Below are 23,788 nucleotides of genomic sequence, written 5' to 3' on the forward strand. Positions count from 1 at the left end.
ATTATGGTTTATCACAGGATATTGAACATAGTTCCCTGGGCTATACAGTAGGACCTTGTTTATCCATTTGCTGGAGTAGTTCTTTTTTTTCCCAGAAGTACCTTTATTATTTATTTATTTATTGGAGGATAGTTGCTTTACGATGTTGTGTTGGTTTCTGCTGGACAGCAATGAGAATCAGCCTTAATGTATACATATATCCCCTCCTTGCTTGAGCATCCTGCCACCACGCCCCCGCCGCCGGCCTCCCACCCCTTTAAGTCATCACAGAGCACCAAGCTGAGCTCCCTGTGCTTACACAGCAGCTCCCCAGTGGCTATCTGTTTTACACATGGTAGTGTATATATATCACTATAAAAGAAGATACGAGCTGTTGGCAAAACGTGATGTGTGTGTGTATGTGAATTGTATTTGTCCATTGTCTCCTTCTTAATAATCTTGGATTGAGTGTGTGTGTGTACTCCATTATAATGATATTTTTTAAACATTTCAGAGCCTAAATAGCTCATTTTCACTGAGCTGAGCCTGCTTTCTGCATTGATTGATTGAAACGTATTCAGTGTTCTTTTTTCCCTTGCTCTTTGCTGTGTTTCCAGACTTCTTGGGCATCTTTCCTGGAGGAAGGGCTCTCCATGCTTTTCTTGTCCTTCACTAGGTGTCACTTCCTCCCAGGTGATGGAAGGTCCCTGCCTTTCCTCTCAGTGTCTCTGCTCTGACACGGCTCTCAGACAAAAGCTATTTGTGGATGTCCTGCTGGTGGCTGCTGTATTCTGTTCTCACTGGAGTGTGATTTCCAGGGTGTGTTAGTAAAACAATTCTGGGTCTGTAAGGACTAAGACCACGTGGACCTTGTTTGTTCCTTTTGGGAAGTTGATTGGAGATTCAGACGTAACTAAGTTTGGCATCCTCAGAGGAGCAGAAATCCATGCTTGTCAGCTTTTTAGAAGATTTGATTGTGCATAGATACTTTTCATACCCCAGGGACAGATATTTTTGCACGTTAGACTTTACACTATAAAAGGTGCCTTATAGCTTGCTTGTAGCTTCGCCTAATTTTTGGGTAATTGATTATTCTCATTGTTGTTAAAAGAGTTGAGCCATTTTTTTTTCTTTGCAGTAAATTACGTGAGGAATGTTTTTGGTTAGTAAAATGACTTAAGCTGCAGATTTTTTAAAAAAATTGTTTTCTTGTGATGAGAACTTCTTTTATTCTTTTATGGCTGTGCTGGGTCTTTGCTGCTGCCAGGGTTTTTCTCTAGTTGAAGTGAGCAGGGGCTGCTCTCTGGTGATGTGTGGGCTCCTCCTTGCGGTTGCTTCTCTTGCTGTGGAGCACAGGCGCTAGACCCTCTAGTTTCAGTAGTTGCTGCTTCTGGGCTCAAGAGTTGTAGTGCACGTCTCGGTTGCTCCACGGCCCGTGGTATCCTCACGGCCCGTGGTATCCTCACGGCCCGTGTCTCCTGCATTGGCAGGCAGATTCTTTACCACTGTGAGCTGCAGAATCTTAAGGAAGCCCGTGATGGGATACACTGAGTCTGTCTTTCCAGGTGTAAGTGCCGCTGATGAACTGCAGGCAGCGTCGCTTTTGTTGCTTACGCTGCTAAAGATATTTGGGGGACCTTGGCCTTTATCAGATGGCTGCTTAGCTCTTTTGCTCTTTCATTTTCACCTTGAGGAACTTGCAGATCCTGTTAAATGAGAGTTTGCTCTATTGTTCCATAAACTTTTATGTCTTTAAATAACCTGTAACTACTGTAATTCACTGTTTTAATTGCTGCTTTCAGGGAAATCTCATAAAATCTGGAAAACTGGTTATCATCAGTATACTTTTGAACTTCAAGTTCTTATGCTAGGATAATTAGTTCATTATCCACCTCCTGTTTTTGACCAGAAAACAAAATTCATTAATCACGATAGGTACAAATGACCTTTTTTCCCCCCCTCAATATAAAATTCTGAAGAGCATAATTATTTGCCAGAGTGAGGAGATTCTTCTTTACATGTGATCATTAGAATGGCTTTCAGAACAAAGATTCCTAATTTGTTGATAGAATTGACATCTATATAATTAGTCTAGACATCACCTCTGCGCTATGAATAGACTAATGCCTTCTAGCTATTGTAGCTAAGGATTGAAAGGACTTTCCTTTCACTCTGACCAAGAATGCCCTGATTCATATTTCTTATAGTTTGGTATCTTGCCGGGGTCCAGCCCCGGTGGATCCAGGGAATTCGAAGGGGAGACGGAGTAGGCGAGGAAAAACTTATTTATTTAGAAATAAAAAGAGAGATTAGGAAAGAATAGTGTAGTAGGAAAATTTAGTGGAGAAAAGAGGCTGAATAACTTGGTTTACGCGGAGAGCTAATAAAACCTCGAGACAAGAGGTTTGCACCATCTATGTAGGCCACTGGCACCTGCTTGAATAGCGGAGGGTGCCCCCCCTTGGGCTCCCTCTCATGTGGGTCTTAGAAGCCAGGGCAAGTAAGTAGACGTGGTGAGCCTCCACGCTCCAGATGGGAATTCAGCCTGAAAAGAAGAGAAGAAAAAAAGACCACACAGGGGAAACCAGTCTTTCCAGTGACTGGCCCATCTGTTATTGTCCGGAAAACCTTTTTATATTTTTGGTTGTACATAGAGATCAATGGATAATACAAAAATTACGCAGCGTCAGCAGCCCTGACTCTTATCGAGACCAGGCTTTCTCTCTGCATACCTAGCTATATACACAAGTCTTAGGTGATTTACATCATCTTCTGGCCAGGAGGCCTATTAGCATTTTACGGCCCTTTTCTGATAAGGGTCTGTCAACCAGAAAACTTATTTTCCTTAAAAGTGTTGTTCTTACTAAAGTCTGGTGCCACTCTCAGAAAGCACTAATTAAGGTTACATTCTTATATAACAAGGACACAACAATTTATAACAAGGAAAGAGGAGTACAGTGATATATAACAAAGAGAAAGTTCACTAACTCAAAAGTCTAGTGTTGCTAACATCAAAACTACTATATTCCTATTTCTGCATCCCATTTACATTGATTAATATCCTCCAAGGTGCCTAAAAGATAAAGAATATGGAGGCCTGGCAGCAGTCATTGACTCAACAGTGAAACCCATCACCAATATAATTTTCAGCTTTTTAGAAAAGGCTCTATATCTTTAAGATGTTTTAAGCTGCGTGCCTCTCGGGGTTGAGGGGCTGTAAACAATCACAAGTTGTAAAAGTCCGGGGGAACCTGTCAGGCCAGTTAGAGAGCCATCAGAGGGATTTGAGCTGAGACACTCCTTTCATATGCAGGAGACCAGTTGGAGCTCTAAGTTAACTTTTTCCAGAGAAAGGTGGTTGGGGATAGCCCCCTGTAATGTCAGAAGAGTATAGTAGAGCAGACAGTAAACAGACAGATTTTGGTTTCGGGGTAGATGCTCAGGCAGAGGACCCTTTGAGACCTGACTCACCTTGCCTGTTAGGTCTCTCCGCATGACCTTGTCATGGGTGGGATCTCCCGTGCTGGCTCCCGGCAGTATCTCATGTGGCTTCTGTTACTTTGGCATCTTCCCACCAAGGTGAAGAGGGATGGTGGTTGTTCAGTATTATACTCATCAAATATTGGGACAAAGCAGCGTTGGCTTTCGTGATTTCTTCTCAAATGGTCTTTCTCCCCCCAGTGACTGTATAACAGATAATCTCACTCATTTTCATGTATTTGGATATTTTTGGTCATTTTTCCTGATAACTTCATTGCAGGTGTGTAACTTTAGAATCAGCAGAGACTTCCTTGATGGTCCAGTGGTTCAGACTCTGCCTTCCACTGTAGGGTCACAGGTTCAATCCCTGGTCAGGAAACTAAGACCCCACCTGCCAAAAACTTTTTAAACATGAATAAAACTTACAAAAAAATATTAAAAAAACTCAGCATAACTGGCTTCATTTGAATATCCTCTACCATCCCTTAAGCTTCTCTGTTAAAGAAATTTTATATAGCAGCAGAAGTGTCTAAAAAATTTGCCTGGGCATTTCTATTTGTTATGACAACAGACACAAATCTCCCATTTTTAGTATAAACGTGTCAGGTTTGGGGAAGCAGTGCTATTTGATTTATTTTGCTTTACCCTGTTCCCTGTGGGATCTTTGGGCTTTGTCTGGTCAGGGGTGTCCCTGGAAATGGGCCCAAGACAGTAGTGTTTCACCCCTTGCATCGCAGGGTGTGTGTCCGCCTCTGGGTCATGTCCTGGTCTTGGCCTCACTGTTGGCTCCCATTGAGTCCTCACTCTGAGGCTCCCTCTTCTTGCACTTGGGGTAGCTGGCAGCCCATCAGTGGTTCCCCATAAAGGTGGCAACAGCTCAGCCCCTAACTTGGGGCTTCAAGGAGGCATGTGGGGCAGGGACCCCTGGTTTTCAAGCCCTGGCCCTTGTGCTTCTCCTTTGCAGGAATCACCAGAGCCAAAAGCAGTATGCTGCAGAAAGAGCCAGAAGGGGGAGTTTGATGGGTAGATTTCCCGCCTATGCTGACGAAAGAAACTCCATGTGGTTCAGCCGTTTCCGGCTCCCAGCAGATGCTGATGCCTGGTCTCTTCCTCCCCTTTTGTAGCTGAAGGAGACCCTGTTTTCAGCACCAACCAGATGGTTCTAAAGACCAATGTGTGACCCCACCTCCCCGGCCCTTCCATGGGCTGCGCACAGGCGAGCGCCTGTCCTTATGTTTTGCGTGGTGCCTGCTGCACCCAGAGCCTGTCGCCCTTCACAGTTTTGTTTCTTTGCCTCGGGGGCTACAAGATGCTCTTGCTTGAAAAGCCCCCGGATCGGCTGTGCCCCGGCTGGGCTGCTCTGCCATCGCTGCTGCCTGGCATCCTACAGTGACCCTCAGGCCAGAAGGACAGTGAGTGACACCTTGTCACATGACCACCCTGGGGCACCATGAAGTTGCTGCCATGTAACAAGGTTCTGTGGACAAGGGGGTTTGATGCTCTTTTCCCCTGGTTGTCATTGTCCTCCCCCACGCTGATTTCCTGGGAGTGATCTAAGTGGGGAAACAGATGCTGATTGGAAACTGATCGCAGCCCCCAGTTTGTGTGCTTTCTCCATCGAAAATGCCTTTTGTTTTGGGCTTCCCTGGTGGCTCAGATGGTAAAGAATCTGCCTGCCCTGCAGGAGACCCAGGTTCTATCCCTGAGTTGGGAAAATCTCCTGGAGACGGAAGTGGCTACCCACTCCAGTATTCTTGAATCCCATGGACAGAGGAGCCTGGTGGGCTACAGTTCATGGGATTGCAAAGAGTCGGACACGACTGAGCAACTAACACTTTGACTTTTCCCATTTCATCTGCCCCCAATGTCAGTAGCCCCCTGGGCTGGCAGAGGAGTCCTAATTTGGATCAGATTGATATGATCTTGTTCTACATGATTGGGTGCAGCCAAGGACATATGTATTGGACTTGTGATTTTCACATCACTGCTGACTTAAAAGTTCTGGGGGACTTCCCTGGTGGTCCAGTGGTTAAGACTTCACCTTCTAGTGCTGGGTGTGCAGATTCAGTCCCTGGTCAGGGAACTAAGATCCCACGTGCCTCGCTGCAAAGAAAGAAGACATAAAACAGAAGCAATGTTGTAACAAATTCAGTAAAGACTTTAAAATGTTCCACATTAAGGAAAAAACGCAACAATTTAAAGAATGTTTTCTGAACCAAAATAGGGGCCCCCAGACTAGCAGTATCACTGACTTTGGAAACTTGTTGGAAAGGCAGATTCCTGGGCCCCACCCCAAAGTACTGAATCAGAAACTCTAGGGTATGCCCCAAATCTGTATTTTAACAAGCCCTCCTGGAATTCTGATGTACTTGAGGCTTTGAGGCTCACTGATTTGTTTGTTTGTTTTCAAATTTTTATTGGATTGTAGTTGATTTACAATGTGTTAGTTTCATGTGTACAGCAAAGTGATTCAGTTACACACACATATATATGCTTTGTTTCAGATTCCTTTCTCATTAAAGTTCCCTGTGCTGTACCGTAGGTCCTTGTTGGTTGCCTATCTTATATATAGTTGTGTGTGTGTGTGTGTGTTCTCATCCCAAGTTCCTGATTTATCTCCCCTTCCCCACATTTCCTCTTTGGTGATCATAAGCTTGTTTTCGATATCTGTGTTTCTGTTTTGTAAATAAATTCATTTCTTTCTTTCTTTTTTAAATTAGGTATCAGAGGCCAAATGCTTTGGCATAGACCTCGGTGCAGAGATTGGAATATTCTGTATTCTTGCTGTTCAGCATAGCAGCTACAAGTGACTGTCAAGGTCTCTAAATGTGGCTACTGTGACCAGGCAACTGAATTACTAATTGTATTTCATGTCAGCTAATCTCAACTTAAATTTATTACGTACTATTTTTCTTTCTTTCTTAGTGTGCACGCGTGCTAAGTTGCTTCAGTCTTTCCAACTCTTTGCGGCCCCATGGACCATAGCCCCCAGGCTCCTCTGTAACACCCTCACCCCTTTCCCTCACTCCCCACCCCACCTCCAGACCTCTGGTGACAACATATCTGATCTCTTTTTCAATACATTTTTTTGGTGTGTTGTGTTGTTCTATTTGGTGTGTGTGTGTGTGTTTTTAAAATATTAATAGATTTCACTATAAATGAGATCATACTGTATTTGTCTCTGTGTGACTTTCTTCACTTAGTGTGATTCCCTTGAGGTCAATCTGTGTTGCAAATGGCAGGATTTCCTTCTTTTTTTATGGCCAAATTGTATTTGTGTGTCTGTGTGTGAGAGAGAGAGAGAGAGAGTGAGTGTATATCACATTTTCTTTATTCATCTGTCAGCAGACACCTAGGTTGTTTCCATACCTTGCTTGGCTGTTGTGAATAAGGCTGCTGTGACCTTGAGGGTTTAGGTACCGCTTTGACATAATGACTTTGTTTCCTTCAATTAAATGCCTAGAAGTGGAACTGCTGGGTCATGTTATAGTTCTATTTCTAATTTCTTGAGGAACCACCACGCTTTTCCGTAGAGGCTGCACCATCTTACATTCCAACTCTAGACTTAAGGAGCCACATGTAACTAGTGACTGCATGCTCGCCCTCCCAGCCTCACAGCATCTCCTGCCATTTATTATTGTGTGAATAAACTCCTGAAAGCCTTCAAGAAAATAAGTTATTGATTGTAAAATGGTTAATTTTATCCTGGAAGAAAATTGCTCTTAGAGTGAAGTTCCAGTTGCTACAACAGTAGTTGATTTAGGGTCTGATGTTGGAGAAAGGGTAAGCCGTTGTTAGCTAGTGGGGAAAGCATGTTCCTGAGTGTAACACTGATTTTGTGAACACGTTTCATCATCTGTGCAGTGCTGGTGGCTGTGCCTGTTGTATGTGTAACTTACGTGGACAGATACATGTTCTGTTAGGAGTCAGGCTGTCATTCAGAACTGAAGCTGGCCAGTGGGTTCTTGGAGTTGGGGCTGTCCGTCCAGTGCTTCCTGCCCTAGGGAGCTTTGTAAAGAAATGTTCATGGAAATCAGGCGAGACCCTTTTTGTCTTGCTCCCCTCTTGAGTGTCCCCAGGCACTTTTGGTTTCTTGTCCTAGAACCATCTAGGGACTGGTGGCTTAAAAACCTCTGGAACAATTTTTAGTTCATTAGATGGAAGAGGATTTGAAGGGAAAGAGGGTCTTCCTGAGCTTGTTAGCTTGAATAATTAGAAATGCCAGAAGATGCCCCGAGATCAGTCTCTGGGCAGAGTTCCTGGGATGACATGACCCCATCTTTGTCCCCTTTTTCAAAACACAGCAGAAGCTCTGGGCCGAGAGCACCCCAGCATTCTCTGTTTCTGCAGCCAGAGCTAATCGTGGCATGCAAGAGCCTGGGCACCCCTGTGAGTTTCTCTAGCAACTGAAGCCTCAGAATTGAGGCAGCCAACGATATTAGTTAGACAGCAAACGATACTAAATTCTCTGTCACAGGCAAAGTTCTACATGACTGAGCTTCCTAATTGAGGGCCCCATTTCTTGCATTATTTAAATCCATATCATTGATTTTTGCAATCACCTCTTCTCAGAATCACAGAATACTAAAGCTGGGTGGAAGGGAATGGAGAAATGGTCATAATCCAGCCTTCTTAATTTAAACTGAAGGGAATGGAGGCTCAGAGAGCTTATGAGTTAAGGACACACAGCGAGTTCAGAGCTGGTCAGGAAAGTGCAGAGCTAGCCCAGGACGAGTGAGCTAGGCCTCCTGGGTTCTTGCATCACACAGCCTCTCAGTTTCCTCTGTGGATTCGGCTCCTTGTCTGTAGACTCGGTGTGTACCACTGGTGGGGGTGGAGGAGGGTCAGAAACTGGACAGATGGATGAAGAAGGAACATTTCAGATGCATAATAAGAAATGTATTGATGTTCACTGCTTAGTTATATTTTAAAACGCTGCTCCTAGTTGGTGTGTCATGTAGCTGTTTTGAAAATTCCAGAAGAATATTCTGACCTGTGACACATTGCTGCTCCCTTTTCATAATAGATTTTCATAAATTGTTCATGGATCTATGTATATAATTTAGCCTCTGCACAGCTGTTACTCATATTGTTAACTTTTTTTTTTTTGGACAGTTTTGTTAGGATGTTTGCTTTCCAGCCACCAGACCTGTCTCTGGTGATTGACTCTGATAACCCACCTTTTTGTAACTTTTTTATTTTTTTAATTAAAAAATTTTTTTCCCTCTCTTTTTTTAAAGTATTTATTTATCTGCCTAGGATCTTCGTTGCATCATGTGAGATCTTTTTTGGTTGCAGCTCATGTACTCTCTAGTTGCAGCACGTGGGTGGCATGTGAGATCTTAGTTCCCTGTTCAGGGATCAAACCTGCATCCCCTGCATTGCAAGGCAGATCCTTAACCATTGGACCACCAGAGAGGTCCCGTGACTTACTTTTTTTAAATAGTCTGCGTCTCTTACTTTATCCCAAAAGTATTGAAATATTCAGTGCTATAAGTTTATGCTTCTGTGCACAAAATAATAATTCTCTAAATGCTGGTTGAAAGCATGGACATCGTCCCATCCAGACTGGTCTGAAGGTTAATTTCCTTTGCTTTTAACTACGGTGGGGGCGGTGAGGGGGAGGATTCTGTAGTTTAGGAAGAATATTAGCTGTAAAATTTTTTTTCCCCTTCTCGTTTGAATGGAGTCTTTAGCAAACGATTCACATGCACACCAAAAATCTGGGAGAGGCTGGGTAAATTGAATGTGGGGTTATTGTTTGTGTCCACAGAACAAAGCCCTAAATCACATTTAGCATAACGTGTGGTTTTAAATTGGACTGATTTAGCAAGGAGAGTGAAATAATCTCTCATCCTGTCAAAAAAGGCGATACCTTCGGACCAGCATTTAATTGCATTGGCAAAGTAACTTCGGGAAAGCGGCAGTAATTCTGGCTGCATTATTCTTGGTTTGTGGTTAAATTGAGATCATCATTTTCTCCTGGTTGCCCTAACTTTCTTTATTGCTCTTCAAGCTAATCAGATGAATGTGGGGAGAGAAGCTTAGTGGTAGCTGGAGGGTGAACAGGGAGAGAGTGAGGTCTCTGAGCAGGGCTGCAGTCCTCTGTCGATTCGCACTTGACACGCTCCAGGGTCCAGGTAGAGAGAACAAGTAAATGAACACCTCTGAATCCAGCAGGCACAGTCTGATGAATTTCCTTGAGGTCCTTTATGCAAAGTGAATACAATCCATTCCTGAGAAAGTGTGTTATGGAGGACACACCTAAGCATGCGCTTTTGTAGCCAGATCCTACAGGTAGGGCTTGTCTGCATCCTTCTTGGTACTGGGGAGCGAGTTGCTGGAGGAGTTCCTAGTTGCCTCAGTGATCCCATTAAAGCCTACCTTTTAATCTCCATCCCCACAACCAGCCTCTTCAATCAGCTCATCCACGCCTTGCTCATTTTCCATCTGGACCACTACCTCTTCCCAGCTGTCTTCATTCAGAATAATTCCTCTTCTCCACAATCCCTTCCTCTAGCAAACGTGTGTCTCTGAACTTGTACCAAGCCTCTAAAAGTAATCAAGTCACCGATACCTTAGACATTTTATAAAGCTGAAAAGGATGACTCAGCTGTAATGAGCTCTGTGCCTGCCTCCTTACTTCTGTTCTTCTGGGAGTTTTCCACTGGGGTTCTTGGTGTGGCTGTCTTCTTACATATCAGGTGTCTGGGGACTTCCCTGGTAGTCCAGTGGCTGAGGCTCCACACTACCACCGCAGGTTTCCCAGGTTCGATTCCTGGTTGAGGGACTAGATCCCACAAGCTACAACTAGAGATCCTGCATGTTGCAACTAAGACCTGGTGCAGACAATTAGGAAATCAAACAAACAAAAAGCCTGAGGTGTCTGTCTGGAATGTTACACACACGTTGGCCTCGGCTTTCAGCAGCGCTGTCCCCAGGTTTCTCCAGTTTTCTGGGGCACCCCTGAAGGAGGATGTTGAGATGGGAAGAAAGAGTACTAACATAAGACCTAACAGTTTCTTCTGTGGTACCCAGGACCCTTGTCCATAGTTTCTGTTACCTGAATATTTTGGTATTAAGAGCTTACACGAACCATGAATGAGCTGGTGGCCAGTAACATGTTTGTGGAGAGACTGGATCAGCAGATGGAATACATGAAGTGCAATATATTGAGTGTCTTGCTGCTGCCAAGTGAGACTTAGTATTTTACTTAGTATTTTTTAGGTAAAGATGCCTTTGGCTTTTAAATTTGTATTTGCAAGTATATACTGTAGGGAAGGGGAATGCTTTCAGCTCCCCAGTCGCTTTCTTTAACCTTTGATATGCACACTCGTGTCCCCTTCTTGCTAATGAACTGGTTTTTCATATGCCTGAATAATAACAATGCGGTGATCAGTTGCTAATCTGATACAAGGGTGTGTGTGTGCGTGTGCGTGTGTGTGTTGATTGAGATGCAAAGGCAAAAATCGGAAACTTGGTAGGTTGACTGTTTTATCACTTAAGATTGAATTTAAACATCATTGTGATTTAGTCAAGTGTTAGGAGAACAGCTCTTTAGATAGCGGATTATTTAAACAGCTTGATGATACACTACTCAGGAAGGGATTTTGGAGTTTGCTGACTTTCTTTTGGAGATGTGAGGGAAGTAGAAGGAAGAAAACAGCTGGACTCAGTAGACATTACATGATTTTAAAAAATATAATTTTACACCTAGGAGGGTAAGTCCTAAGAGTTCTCATCACAAGAAAAAACATTTCTTTTGTATTTTTATGAGATGATAGATGTTCACTAACCTTATCGTGATAATCATGATGTAAGTCAAATACTTAGTACACCTGAAACTTACATAGAGCTGTATGTTGATTATATCTCAATAAAACTGGAAGGAAAAAAAATTTATAAAAAGAAAGAAGTATAGAATGCTCTGTTATGTTCGCTTGGAGAATGTTCATGGCACAGATTTTCTCTTCTGCCCTTTGAGAAAACATTTCCATGTGAACCCAGTGGTGAGCTACTACCTAAGAAACTCCCTACAGAAATTACGTAAGAGAGAGATACATGTGAATAAGGTGATTGCGCTGGAGTTTCATCTCACTCTCATTTGAAAGGAAAGCAGAATGTGTCGCTGGCACTCGCTGCCAGGGGCGAGGTTCCTGCATTCATACTCAGCGTTTCTGTTTCCACAGCTGTGCCACCAAACATAGCAGAGCTGAAGAATCTGGAAGTGCTTAACTTTTTTAATAACCAGATTGAGGAGCTGCCCACGCAGATCAGCAGTCTGCAGAAACTCAAACACCTGAACCTGGGGTGAGTCTCCTGGAGGGGGAGGGAAACAAGAAGAGGAGGAGCTGGAAGCCGGGATGCGGGCGGGAGCGAGGGAGGGGTTTGCCATTTACAGGAGCAGCAGCTCTCTAATTTTTTCCCCCCATGTTTTAGGTTTTTAAAAAAGTTTTATTGTTTTAATACATCCTTTCAATGGCCGACATTAGCGCAAATCTATCTGTGTGCTAATTGAGAAGCTAATTGTTGGTGTAATAAGGGAGTTTATTTTTACTGTATTTTATTTCCAATAAAGTTTTATTTCCGTTATGTTGCCCGAGAAGGAACCCATTTGCATAGCTAGGTTGAACTGTACAGGCCAGTTGTAATATGGTTGATTTTTTTCTCTCTATATTGAGTAGAAATAGTGTCTAAAGCACCTTCCTTCTATGGAGAGGAGGATATGTTTCCTAACACTACTTCATTGATTCTTAACAGTTTTTCCTTTTTATATTTGAGAAGTTATCAATCCTGTATCTGTCTTTATACAAAGGGGAAGAGAGGAGTTTTGATTCAGCTGAGGTTACAGAACCAGGTTGCAGTGAATAATGGTAATACCTTGTGTTCTTATGTTGCTTTACAGTTTTCAGAGTCCTCATACCAGTGTTTGACCCTCTTAACAGTTGGGAATGGGGAAGGGCAGGCATTACGGATTTCACTGTGTGGAAGGAAGCCAGACCTTTTTCAAGAGGTTAAGTGGCTTTCTCCTGATTGGTCCTCAGGTTAGTGGCTGACCAGACAGAGAACCCCACTGTCCATCAGACACCATATGCGCCCCCCAGAACTTGGACTTCTGAATTCCAGCGTCATAGTTGAGCTATTAAAGGATACTGCCTGCTCCAAGCCTCATCCTCCATGTAAAGTAATGTATCATTAAATTTTAGTCATAAACACTGTAATTCACTTAGTGATTTACATGGAGTGGCTATAGGAGCTGGCCAGGTATTTGTCAGTTTACTAGGAAGCAATTGTGGAATAACAAAAATCATTCACGGATTGATTTTTAGTTCATGTTCTTCCACTGGGAGTCTGGTTAGACTCTCTTCATTTGCTATTCACTCCAGTTGAGAGACAGTGTTTGTAAGACCTGTGAGCATTCTTTTCTCATAATGTCTGAGAGGAAGTAGGGTTTAGAAGAGGGGAAAAGTCACCTGATATCAGACAGCTTTCTCTGATATATACGGAGACTGTACCCATCTGGCAAACGAGGAAAGAAAGGCTCCTCTGTTTATATCTCTGTTTTGAAAGATTAAGTCCTAATATTTCATTTGCATTTAAGAAGGAAGCTAAAACAAGACATATGTAATGGGTTGGACCAAATGAACTTTTTCACCAGCCCCATACTAGACATGTATTCTTACTATTAAATTCTTCATCATTTACTAAGTGAGTTGATATATATAAGGTACAAGAGAACCACCTAGGTCGGAGATGGCAGACAAGTTGACTTTCATTAGACCTCGAGCCTCAGTAAGCGCTCATTGTAACACATCGTATAAATGACACACACATAGGTGCCATGATAGTTCCTAGGTGGACCATAAAAGGTCAAAAAGTGGCTGGCGGCCCAATTTCTGGAAATCCATGCCCCTTACCCAAAACAGTTGGGATAATCCTCCCATTCATTGGTGTGTGAAATTACCCACCCCAATAAAAACTGATAACCCCACACCCTGGTGCCTCTTGACTTCTGAGATTGATGGCCTACACTCTTGTCTGTGGAGTGTATGTCTGTCTGAATAAACATTCTTTCACCTAAAAAATGGTGCTAGGAATAGTACCTGGCACATTTATCATCATCATTGTTTTATTTATAGATTCATTTATCTTAGGACTACATAAGTGCCTTTTCTATATGAGAGCCTTGCTCGTATGAAGATCAGTGGTGAATGTCGCAGCCTTAAGGATGGGGGCAGAGCAGCTGTCGGTGAGCAGGGAAGTGTGCAGCTGGATCGCTGACCAGTGGGAGGTCATCAGGTGACAGTGGGAGAAAGGGGCCAAGAGCATGTTAGCGTATAGGTGAGATTCGTGGAAGGATTCCTACAAGGGGTAGCATTAGAGCTGAGACTCCGATACTGAGATGACTGACAGGCAGATGGACGATGTCTCTGATTGTGAGAAGGACTTATTTAAAAGCGCAGTATGTACATACAATGGGATATTCCTCAGCCATAAAAAGGAACAAATGTGAATCAGTTATACTGAGGTGGGTGAACCTAGAGCCTGTTTGCTATAAGTCAGAAAGAGAAAAATATGTATTAACATATATATGGCATCTAGAAAAATGGTACTGATGAACCTATTTGCAGAGCAAGAATAGAGACACCAACACAGAGAATGGACTTGTGGACCCAACAGGGGAAGGAGAGGGTGGAACAAATCGAGAAAGTAGCTTTGACATATAAACACTACCACATGTGAAATAGGTAGCTTGTAGGAAGCTGCTGTATAACACAGGGAGCTCAGCTCCATGCCCTGTGATGATCTAGAGGGGTGGAATAGGGGTTGGGGTGGAAGGGAGGCTCAAGAGGGAGAGGACATATATATAGTTATGACTGATTTGTGTTGATGTATGGCAGAAACCAGCACAACATTGTAAAGCAATTATCCTCCAATTAAAATAAACCAAGAAAAGATGAAAAGCTCAGAGCACCACCTGTTCCAGGCGTTGCAAGTTTCGTGGTGTCCTGAGTGTAAACTGTAAGGCGGGAGGAGGTGAGGCAGGAGATGAGGCCAGGCAGAGAAGCACGGAGGCTGCTGTGCATTCGATGAGTGTTTCTTGAGCTCTCTGTTCAGGTGCTGGCCATCCAGCCCTCAGGGAGCCTATATCACAGTTGGGGAAACAGCCTGTAAATAAGTAACTGTCCATCGTGGCAGGGAGTTGAGTGCTAATGGAGGGCCTTGTGTGTCAGATAAAGGAGCTCTGGTCTTAACCTGCTGACCATTGGGGAGTTGTCACCGGGAAGTGGCGGGTAAAATGATGCTCGTATGAAAGACAACGTGGAGGAGAAGTTGGATGAAACCCACCAGGTTAGCGTTCCTGGTGAACCAGGGTAGCAATAGTGAAGGTGGGGAGGGATTTTATATGAAAAGCAGATACAAGTGGTAAAATTCATGAGGTGGTATGGATAGGACAGTGGAGCTGAAATGGATGTATAGAGACAGCTTTGGGGAGGAGGGAAGGGGCCTAGGTTTTGTTTGGTTGAGTTCAAGGTGCTTCAGGACAGAGTTGTAAACTTTCCTTTTTAATTGAACACATTTGAGTTGGCTCTTTGTCGACTTTGGAGCTCTTTGGATTTTTGGCTCTTGCTGATTTATTGATTGTGTAACACTCTCTGGATTTAATTACCTAGCTGTATGGATGGGGTTGTCAGAGTTTGATCCCAATTCCTAGTTCTCTGGGAGAGGGATTAAGATAGGTTTCTGTAAATGGTACTTTCCCCCTCAGATGGCATGAAGAATTGTATCTATGCAGCCCTGGTTAAGGCAAGGCATGAAGGAGGACTCAGAATAAACAGATAATTAAAAAAAAAAAAATACACACAGCAGAGCAGTTAGGCCACATGTAATCCAAGCTTCATATTCAGCCGGAAGTTGATTTTGAAGTTTTATATCCAATTTTCTATTTATTCTGATGATCCCAAAGCCGGAGAGGATTTTAGGCCATCTGAATAAACAGAAGAAAGCCGAATGATGCTCTTCATTCTTCCATTGTGTCATTCATTGTACAGAGTTATTTTTATTTTATTAAAAAAGTGTAAAGTCACATAGGTTACAAGTTGGTAATTATTTTGGGTATAACTTCATGGCCAAGACCATCATGCCAACTATTCTGGGATAACTTTTTTTTGCTATGTTGCTTGGCATGTGAGATCTTAGTTTCCTGACCAGAAATCGACCCCCAGGCCCCTTCTTTAGAAGGATGGAGTCTTAACCACTGGACCACCAGGGAAGTCCCTGGAATAACTTTTGACCTTTTGACCTAGTTAGATGAAGGAACTTACCTTATGAAGATTTATAAGTTTACACTGAGCGCAGTGTTGAGTGTTCATGGTTTTTTTGTTTTTGTTTTGTTTTGCTAAGTGTGTGAGCAGGTCACTGTGGAGGTGAGAAAAAAATCTGCCTTTCAGGCAAGAAGGTTTTATTGAATCAGGAATCACCCCAGAGGACCTCTAGAGATCAGTGTTCCAAAAGAGAAGTGTTCAAATGGGCCTTCCTGTAGCTTTTGAAGAGGAAAAAGGGGGAAAATGCCAGACATCCTTTGACTCTGGTTTTATCATATGTAGGCCTCTTCCCATTTCCATATGCATTTGAAAAACGTTCACCTGCAAACAGAACTTAAACCACTGGGCATGGTTGAGTCATCAGTAGCTTTATCTTCTAACACCTGAATTGATTGGAGAGTAAGCAGATGGGGAAGCCCTCCTTGATGGTTCAGACTCCACAGTGGTCTCCTTAGGCGAGCTTGTCTCTTTGAGGCTGACTCAGACTCTCTCTCCAGCTTCCTGAAAAGCAGTTGTAGTTACAGCCATCATTTCTTGAGAACCTACCCGGGAGCCCGAAATTGTTTCAGGGGCTTCGCATGTCTTCTCTCTCCACTTTCTAGTGGTCCTTCTGGGAAGGTATCGCTATCCTCATCTTCAGTTCAGTTCAGTCACTCAGTCGTGTCCGACTCTTTGTGACCCCATGGACTGCAGCACTCCAGGCCTCCCTGCCCATCACCAACTCCCAGAGTTTACCCAAACTCATGTCCATAGAGTCAGTGATGCCATGCAGCCATCTTATCCTCTGTTGTCCCTTTCTCCTCCTGCCTTCAGTCTTTTCCAGGATCAGGGTCTTTTCCAGTGAGTCAGTTCTTTCATCTGGTGGCCACGGTATTGGAGCTTCAGGGTCAGCATCAGTTACAGCATTCATCTTACAGTGGAGGAAATCGGGTCTCAGAGAAGCTGAGTTACCCAAGGCCACCCAGTCAGTGAGCGCTGGAGCGAGACCTCCACCCTAGCTCTGTTCTGTCCTCTCTGGGCATCCTTGAGTGCTGGAGCTCTCGGGGAAGCCCTGAAAAGAGGCAGCTCCCATGTGTAGATGGAGATGGATGTAGACGACTCCTGCAGGGGAAGGGCACATGCCACCCGTCAGTACCAGGGAGCCGGGGAGTCGCCCTCTGTGCGCTGGTGTCCAGAGGAGCAGGTCCTGTGGTAGCTGAGTCGACCCTGCTTTCAGACCATCCCGATGCATTGTTAGGGCTTTCTTTCCAGCACTTAGCAGGCCCAGTGCTGTCACCGCTGCCGACTGCAGGGCCCTCTGCTGAGTCCCTGACACCTTGGGGCGGGGCGGGGGTTGGTTTCCTGCTCAGGGAATAAAAAGAACCTTCAGTTTAGTAGATGCTTGACATGCACAGGTGGACAGGCTCGGGCTTGCTCTAGGCTGGAGAGTGGATGAGATCTGTCTTTTTGGTGAGACGCTTCTTCCCACTAAGAAAGTCTGAAAGTGGATTTCTTGCATCTTAGGTTTCAAAAGTGTACTTCTGGGTTTGGAAAAAAAAAAACTTGTATTGGTCATTTTCAAATTGGTTAACTCAGAGCAAGATTTAAGGAAGGAAGCACTTGCTGTATACTTCTGTGCCTTTCTCACCGTCTCTGATTTCTTTCCTTCAGTTTACTCAGCATCCTCACGTGGGGGTCCAGGAATCAGGGGTACCTTGGCCTCCAGAAGTGCTGGGGGATCTTAGATACCTGTCATTCTTACCAGGAGAGTCAGAGGTCTCTGGTGCTAAACCTGTGTTAACCTGACACTCCATTGCCGTGTCCCAGAGATGATTAGAAGGACTGTCCTGCCTGCATTTCCGTTTTGGAGACCCCGTGAGACGCTTGACACAGGTGTGCTTCACACATTGTGAATTCACAGAAAATACCAGTTATTAGGGCTTCCCACGTGGCACAGTAGGAAAAACAAACAAACCCACCTGCCAGTGCAGGAGATGTAAGAGATGTCGATTCAACCCCTGGGTGGGGAAGTTACCCTGGAGAAGGAAATGGCAACCCACGCCAGTAATCTTCTCTGTAAAATCCCATAGATAGAGGAGCCTGCTGGGCTCCAGTCCATGGGATTGCAAAGAGCTGGACACAGCTGAGCGTAGCAGCAGCAGCAGTTCAGCAAATTGTACTGGAGGTTAACTTGCTAACTGTAAAGTTAACCTAAGACTTCGTACCCATCAAGAGGTGGGCATCACTTTTTTTCTAGGTTTCTCTCTGCTCTCAGCTGTTTCCTGTGAGGCCTGTTTGGTGGGTTTGAATAGGACTGTGTGTCATGTGAGAAGGATCGGTGTCTAGAATTATGTCTGGTGTCACAGCACCAACCCCCACCTTTCAGTATTTGTCAGTCTATATTATTAAAAAATTTTTTGAAATCATATTTTAAGTGTATTCAAAGAGAATAACATTAAAAAAAAATAAGAGTCTTACAAGTGGAACATAATAGAAAAATATTTTTCTTAGCTCTCCTTAGCTTTCATTGGAGATGTGTGTATGTATGTGTTTAAGGGCTTGCTTCCCCGGTGGCTCAGATGGTAAAGAATCCACCTGTGATGCAAGAGACCCAGGTTCCATCTCTGGGTTGGGAAGATCCCCTGGAGAAGGGAATAGCAACCCACTCCAGTATTCTTGCTTGGAGAATCTCAGGGACAGAGGAGCCTCAGCCAAGGAGTCATGAAGAATCGGACATGACTGAGCAACTAACACTTTCGCTTTTTACATATATATTAAAAAATTTTCAATTGTGATGTAAAGTACGCGTAACATAAAGTATACCGTATTTATGTTTCTGTGATTCAGAAGCATTAAGTGTATTCCTATTGTTTTGCAGCCTATTTCTAGAAGTTTCTCCTCTTGCCATACTAAAACTATATACCCATTAAAAATTCCCCATTCTCCTCCTCCCTCCCCATCCCCAGTCCCTGGCAAACTTGGTTCTAATTGGAGATGGTACTGAACTACTATCAGTAGTTGCAAAACAAAACCAAAAAAAGAGTGATTTTTTTTTTTTTTGTCTCCCATTGAGAGGAATAAGCAAAATCAAATAAAGCAGAAGTCTGAAAACTATGAGACTTCACGTATATCTTCTGAGGTCTTATCATTGCTACACTTATAAAGAAGTTTTTCTCTAGAAGGAAAGATATTTTGTGATGTGTTTATTTTCTGTATAAAACAGTGTTGGAGCACCACCTTTGGAGAAAGTGACAGCTAAGGCATTTTCAAATGTTTCATGGACTTGGAAGTCACCTGGCTAGAATTACTAGGCTGGTAAAAATAACATAAAGTGAATGGGATTATGACTGGGTTTTCAGCTTTGAGCCACTCACAGGTGACTCTGAGACTCGGCACACAGAGGGGATCTGAGTAGTCTGTATACGTACATGTTTTGTGTGTGACATCTTATATTTTTACCCCCAACAACAGCATGAATAGACTAAACACTCTGCCTCGAGGATTTGGATCGCTTCCAGCTCTGGAGGTCCTTGATTTGACTTACAACAACTTGAATGAAAATTCTCTTCCTGGAAACTTCTTCTACCTGAGTAAGAAACTTTTAATCCTATAAATCTCCTTAAAATGGTCCTCTGCATTCTAAAAGGGAAATTTATTTGCCAGGTCCCAAACTCCAAGAGAAATTATTGGACATACATATATTTTTTTTACTTCAGATTCCTTTGAATGTTCCCTCATAGCTCAGCAGTATGTATATTTGATAAATTGTGATCTAACACCGTTGCACTCAAGTGGACTTGGTAATGTCATATTAACTTTATGATAGAAATTTTTGCCTAAATGAGATCATCTCACATTTAGCTAGAGAGCTTGACTGTCTTTTTAAAGAACATGCAAAAAAAAAAATTATATATATATATATATATATATATGTATCGGAAAAGGCGATGGCACTCCACTCCAGTACTCTTGCCTGGAAAATCCCATGGATGGAGGAGCCTGGAAGGCTGCAGTCCATGGGGTGGCTGAGGGTCGGACACGACTGAGCAACTTCACTTTCACTTTTCACTTTCGTGCTTTGGAGAAGGAAATGGCAACCCACTCCAGTGTTCTTGCCTGGAGAAACCCAGGGACAGAGAGAGGAGCCTGGTGGGCTGCCGTCTATGGGGTCGCACAGAGTTGGACACAACTGAAGCGACTTAGCAGCAGCAGCAGGCTTTTTGCCCAAAGATATTCCAATGAGTTACTTATAAAAATATACATTAATAAACTGCTAACAGAATTTTAAACATTTCTAGCCAGGATTCTTGTTATAAGACTTTTTAAAAAGTATTCTTATTGATATAATCTGTTTCGTCCATGTCATCAGACACTAAGAAATCACCAGTCATAGATGAACACACTTTATCCTCTTATATGCAAACACATTTCTTGCTGTAGATGCTTCTGAAAAATAGGAAAAAGTGATTTTCTGAGAACTCATGAAATATTTAGGAGAGAGTTGTTGTCTGTAGGTGAATGTTCTGTTTTTCCAAATAGTGACATAGCTGGCATCCAGAGATTCTGATTTTTCTGAGTTAGTCTCTATAAAGTTTCTTTCTTTTTTTTTTTAACCTTCCATATATACTTTATCAGGGCTTCCCTGGTAGCTCAGCTGGTAAAGAATCTGCCTGCAACGCAGGAGACCCCAGGCCGATTCCTGGGTCTGGAAGATCCCCCAGAGAAGGGTTAGGCTACCCACTCCAGTCTTCTTGGGCTTCCCTGGTGGCTCAGACGGTAAAGAATCACCTGCAGTACGGGAGACCTGGGTTTGATCCGTGAGCTGGGAAGATCCCCTGGAGGAGGACATGGCCACCCACTCCAGTTTTCTTGCCTGGAGAATCCGCATGGACAAAGGAGCCTGGTGGGCTGTAGTCCGTGGGGTCACAAAGAGTCAAACACAATTGAGAGACTAAGCACAGCGTGTATTCTTTATCCCAGACTTTGTCAGGCCCATGAAACCAACTTCAACATGTTTTCTTGGACCATGGGAGAAATTGCTTTTCTTAAGTCTATTAACATACAATTCTGTTGAATTTTAAGACATTAGAATGTAGTTGAATATATGTAAACAAATAAAACTACATCTAATTATACTCTCTCCTTTTGGTTAAGGATAAAATGATGCCTTAGGGTTTTACCCTTCAGTGATTTAGGGACTGATATCCTTGTATAATATTGTGAACAGATTTCTGCTTAAGTTAGGGTTTTCTCTGTTTTTAAATTCCACTGCACTATTTTAACTCCTTCATCTTCATTTATTTTTGTGGTTAAGGCTATAGGAACAAGTAATAATACTTAGTCTGATGATGGAAGCAATGAACTATGATTCTGACCTCCATCACGAGAAAGCCTTTTGGTTCTTTCTTTTCTGACCTAGTTCTCTTTACACAACCGAGCCCTTTTGCCCTGAGCGTTGATATAAATGACACAGTGGTTTTCTTGGTTTCACTCTGGATGCAAATTGAGCCATACAGGTGAATCAGAAGTAATTGAAGAAAAATAGCTATCTTTTCTCAAAACGAATTGAAACTCCGTGCCAGAAGCTGCCAGTGCCACGAGTTGTTAATTATATCAGTCCTCTTGGATATAGATATTTTCCTGAACACACCAGCTACACAATAAGCCAGTAAATCTAAGTTTGACCTGCTGGTTATTATCGCGAGCCCTAGGTGTGTCACAGGCTTTTCACCACGCCAGGGTTATTAATCAAAGCTGACTCCCACGTATTGATCAGACCTCAAATGGTTGGGTTCCATGCCACCCTGTTTATATATTGCTGTTTAATTTGCAGCCACCCTGCGTGCACTCTATCTAAGTGACAACGATTTTGAAATCCTGCCGCCAGATATCGGGAAACTCACAAAGTTGCAGATAGTAAGTAATTTATCTAAATTCTTAGAAAATCAATTCACTCCTACCGCCCTTGTAGGAGTGGAATCAAGGCAATTTGAGCCAGAGTACGGTTTGTTTTGCAGGAATAAAAGCCACTGCTCCCCGAGACCATTCGTTGCTTGTCTGCAGACTCCTGTAAATAAATTGGAAGGATTGAGCCTTCGAGGAAGAGAGGACAAGGGCGAGGAGAGGGCCTCTGCTGAGCGCCTCTTTGTGTGAAAATTGTTTTGACACCCCCTTGTTTCTCTTCTGTTTAGCTCAGCCTTAGGGATAACGACCTGATCTCGCTGCCTAAGGAAGTCGGGGAGCTTACTCAGCTTAAGGAGCTCCACATTCAAGGGAACCGCCTGACTGTTCTGCCCCCAGAGCTAGGTAAGGTGGCTGACGAATGAGCCGAGTTCTGGCTTTCATTATTAATAATGATCCCAGTGCAGCAACTCTGAAAACCCTTCTCTCCTCTTCTCAACGAGAACCCTCCACCCGGGCACCCAGTGTTCATCCTTTCTAGTAGCATTTGTCATTGACCAGAGTTAAGCTGCTCTGGGTTTGACCTGCCCTGAGGCTCCGTTGAGCACCTGCAATTCGGAGCATCTTGACACTGCTGATGGCAAATGACCAAGCCTGGCTGCCTGCCTGGAGCCGTGGGAAGAGCCTGGCATGAGGAGTAATGGTCTTACCCAGGGCTCCTCCTTTACCGTTGGTGATGGTGGCTTTTTTGAAAGGAATCTATCACGCATTTTTTTGATCATTTAGTTTTCTATCTTAATCCCTTGAAAACTTTTTATCTTCAAATAGTTACAGTATTTATGACAGTTGCTTAAAACTACTACATTTCCAAACACGAATTTGGTTCTCTCCTGATGCCGTCTTCAGTGGGAACGGTTACATGTGTTCTCATTGGGAATTCCTCGGTCCTCCTGCTGTGGCCCCTGCGTCTTAATAGGCTGTCTGGTCATTCAGATGGCCCTAGGTGACATTACGACCTTCCTCGGAAGTAACATCCGCACACGTTCCTCTGTTATTGAGGTTATGTTGCTCTTCTAGCAAAGTTTCATGAGTTCTCCTGTCTTGCTTGTGGAGACTCTGGATGTCCTCTCATTTCTTCAATACGTTGAACTGTATTGTTTCTCAAACTATGACTGTTTCCTTTTTTGCTCCAGAATAGCACAATTTTATTTATTTGTTTATTTATTGCATTTTACTGAAATATAATTGATTCACAATGTTGTGTTAATTTCTCCTGTACAGAAAGTGATTCAGTTATGCATATACATATATATTCTTTTTCATATTCTTTTCCGTTATGGTTTATCACAGGGTATTGACTATAGTCCCCTGTGCTATACAGTAGGACCTTGTTTATCCATCCTATATATAATAGTTTGCATCTGCTAACCCCAAAGTCCCACTCCATGCCTCTCCTACCTGCCTCTCTTGGCAACCACAATTATGTTCTCTATGTCTGCAGACTAACACAACTTTAAAAAACACATGTGACCCAGCAATTCTTTGAGGAAGTATCTCAAATGAGTGGTAGTTATATTAATGAGAGTGTGAGCGCCGTGAGAAACGGGGTATATATGTGTCCCCTGCTCTGTCCCCAGCGCCTCCCACATGCTGGGAACAAGGTAACTTCTCGAGAGATAAGTACTGAATGAGGTAATGACACGAAGACCTCAGATAGCAAGGTGCTGGGAAGGCTACAAGCGGGCTGAGTCCGACTTCTGTCCAGAGCTGTGCTGTTCAGGAGAAGCTGTGAGCCACACTTCAGATGTTCATGTGACTCCCTTGTGGGAAGATGCAGATACAGAACATTACCATGGGCAGAAAGCTCCGTCGGGCAGCATTAGTCTAAAGGAAAAGCATTTACTTGGTTCCACTGAACAAATACACAGTTTCATCCCAGCTTCCCCACCTTCTGCAGCTCCTTTGTTGCTGTGCAAGGTCTTGAGGAATTTGAACTGATTGCATTTATTTTATTTTTGGCTGTGCTGGGTCTTCGTGGCTGCATGCGTTGCTGCTGGCTCTAGTTGTGACGAGCGGGGGCTACTCTAGTGGCAGTACTTGGGCTTCTCAGAGAGGTGCCTTGT

At 43.4% G+C, this 23,788-nt stretch overlaps 1 protein-coding gene across 1 annotated transcript in view; it reads left to right on the forward strand.

Moving 5' to 3' along the window:
• RSU1 (Ras suppressor protein 1) overlaps positions 1–23,788 on the forward strand; it is a 199,405-nt gene that overhangs the window by 34,698 nt on the left and 140,919 nt on the right. The window contains exons 4-7 of the mRNA XM_040248968.1: positions 11,649–11,769; positions 19,236–19,354; positions 21,598–21,680; positions 21,956–22,070. Of these exons, the coding sequence (XP_040104902.1) occupies positions 11,649–11,769; positions 19,236–19,354; positions 21,598–21,680; positions 21,956–22,070 (438 nt within the window). The remainder of the gene's footprint in view (positions 1–11,648; positions 11,770–19,235; positions 19,355–21,597; positions 21,681–21,955; positions 22,071–23,788) is intronic.

This window comes from Oryx dammah, unplaced genomic scaffold (genome assembly GCF_014754425.2).
Source record: "Oryx dammah isolate SB20612 unplaced genomic scaffold, SCBI_Odam_1.1 HiC_scaffold_10, whole genome shotgun sequence".
Classification (NCBI taxonomy): Eukaryota; Metazoa; Chordata; class Mammalia; order Artiodactyla; family Bovidae; genus Oryx; species Oryx dammah.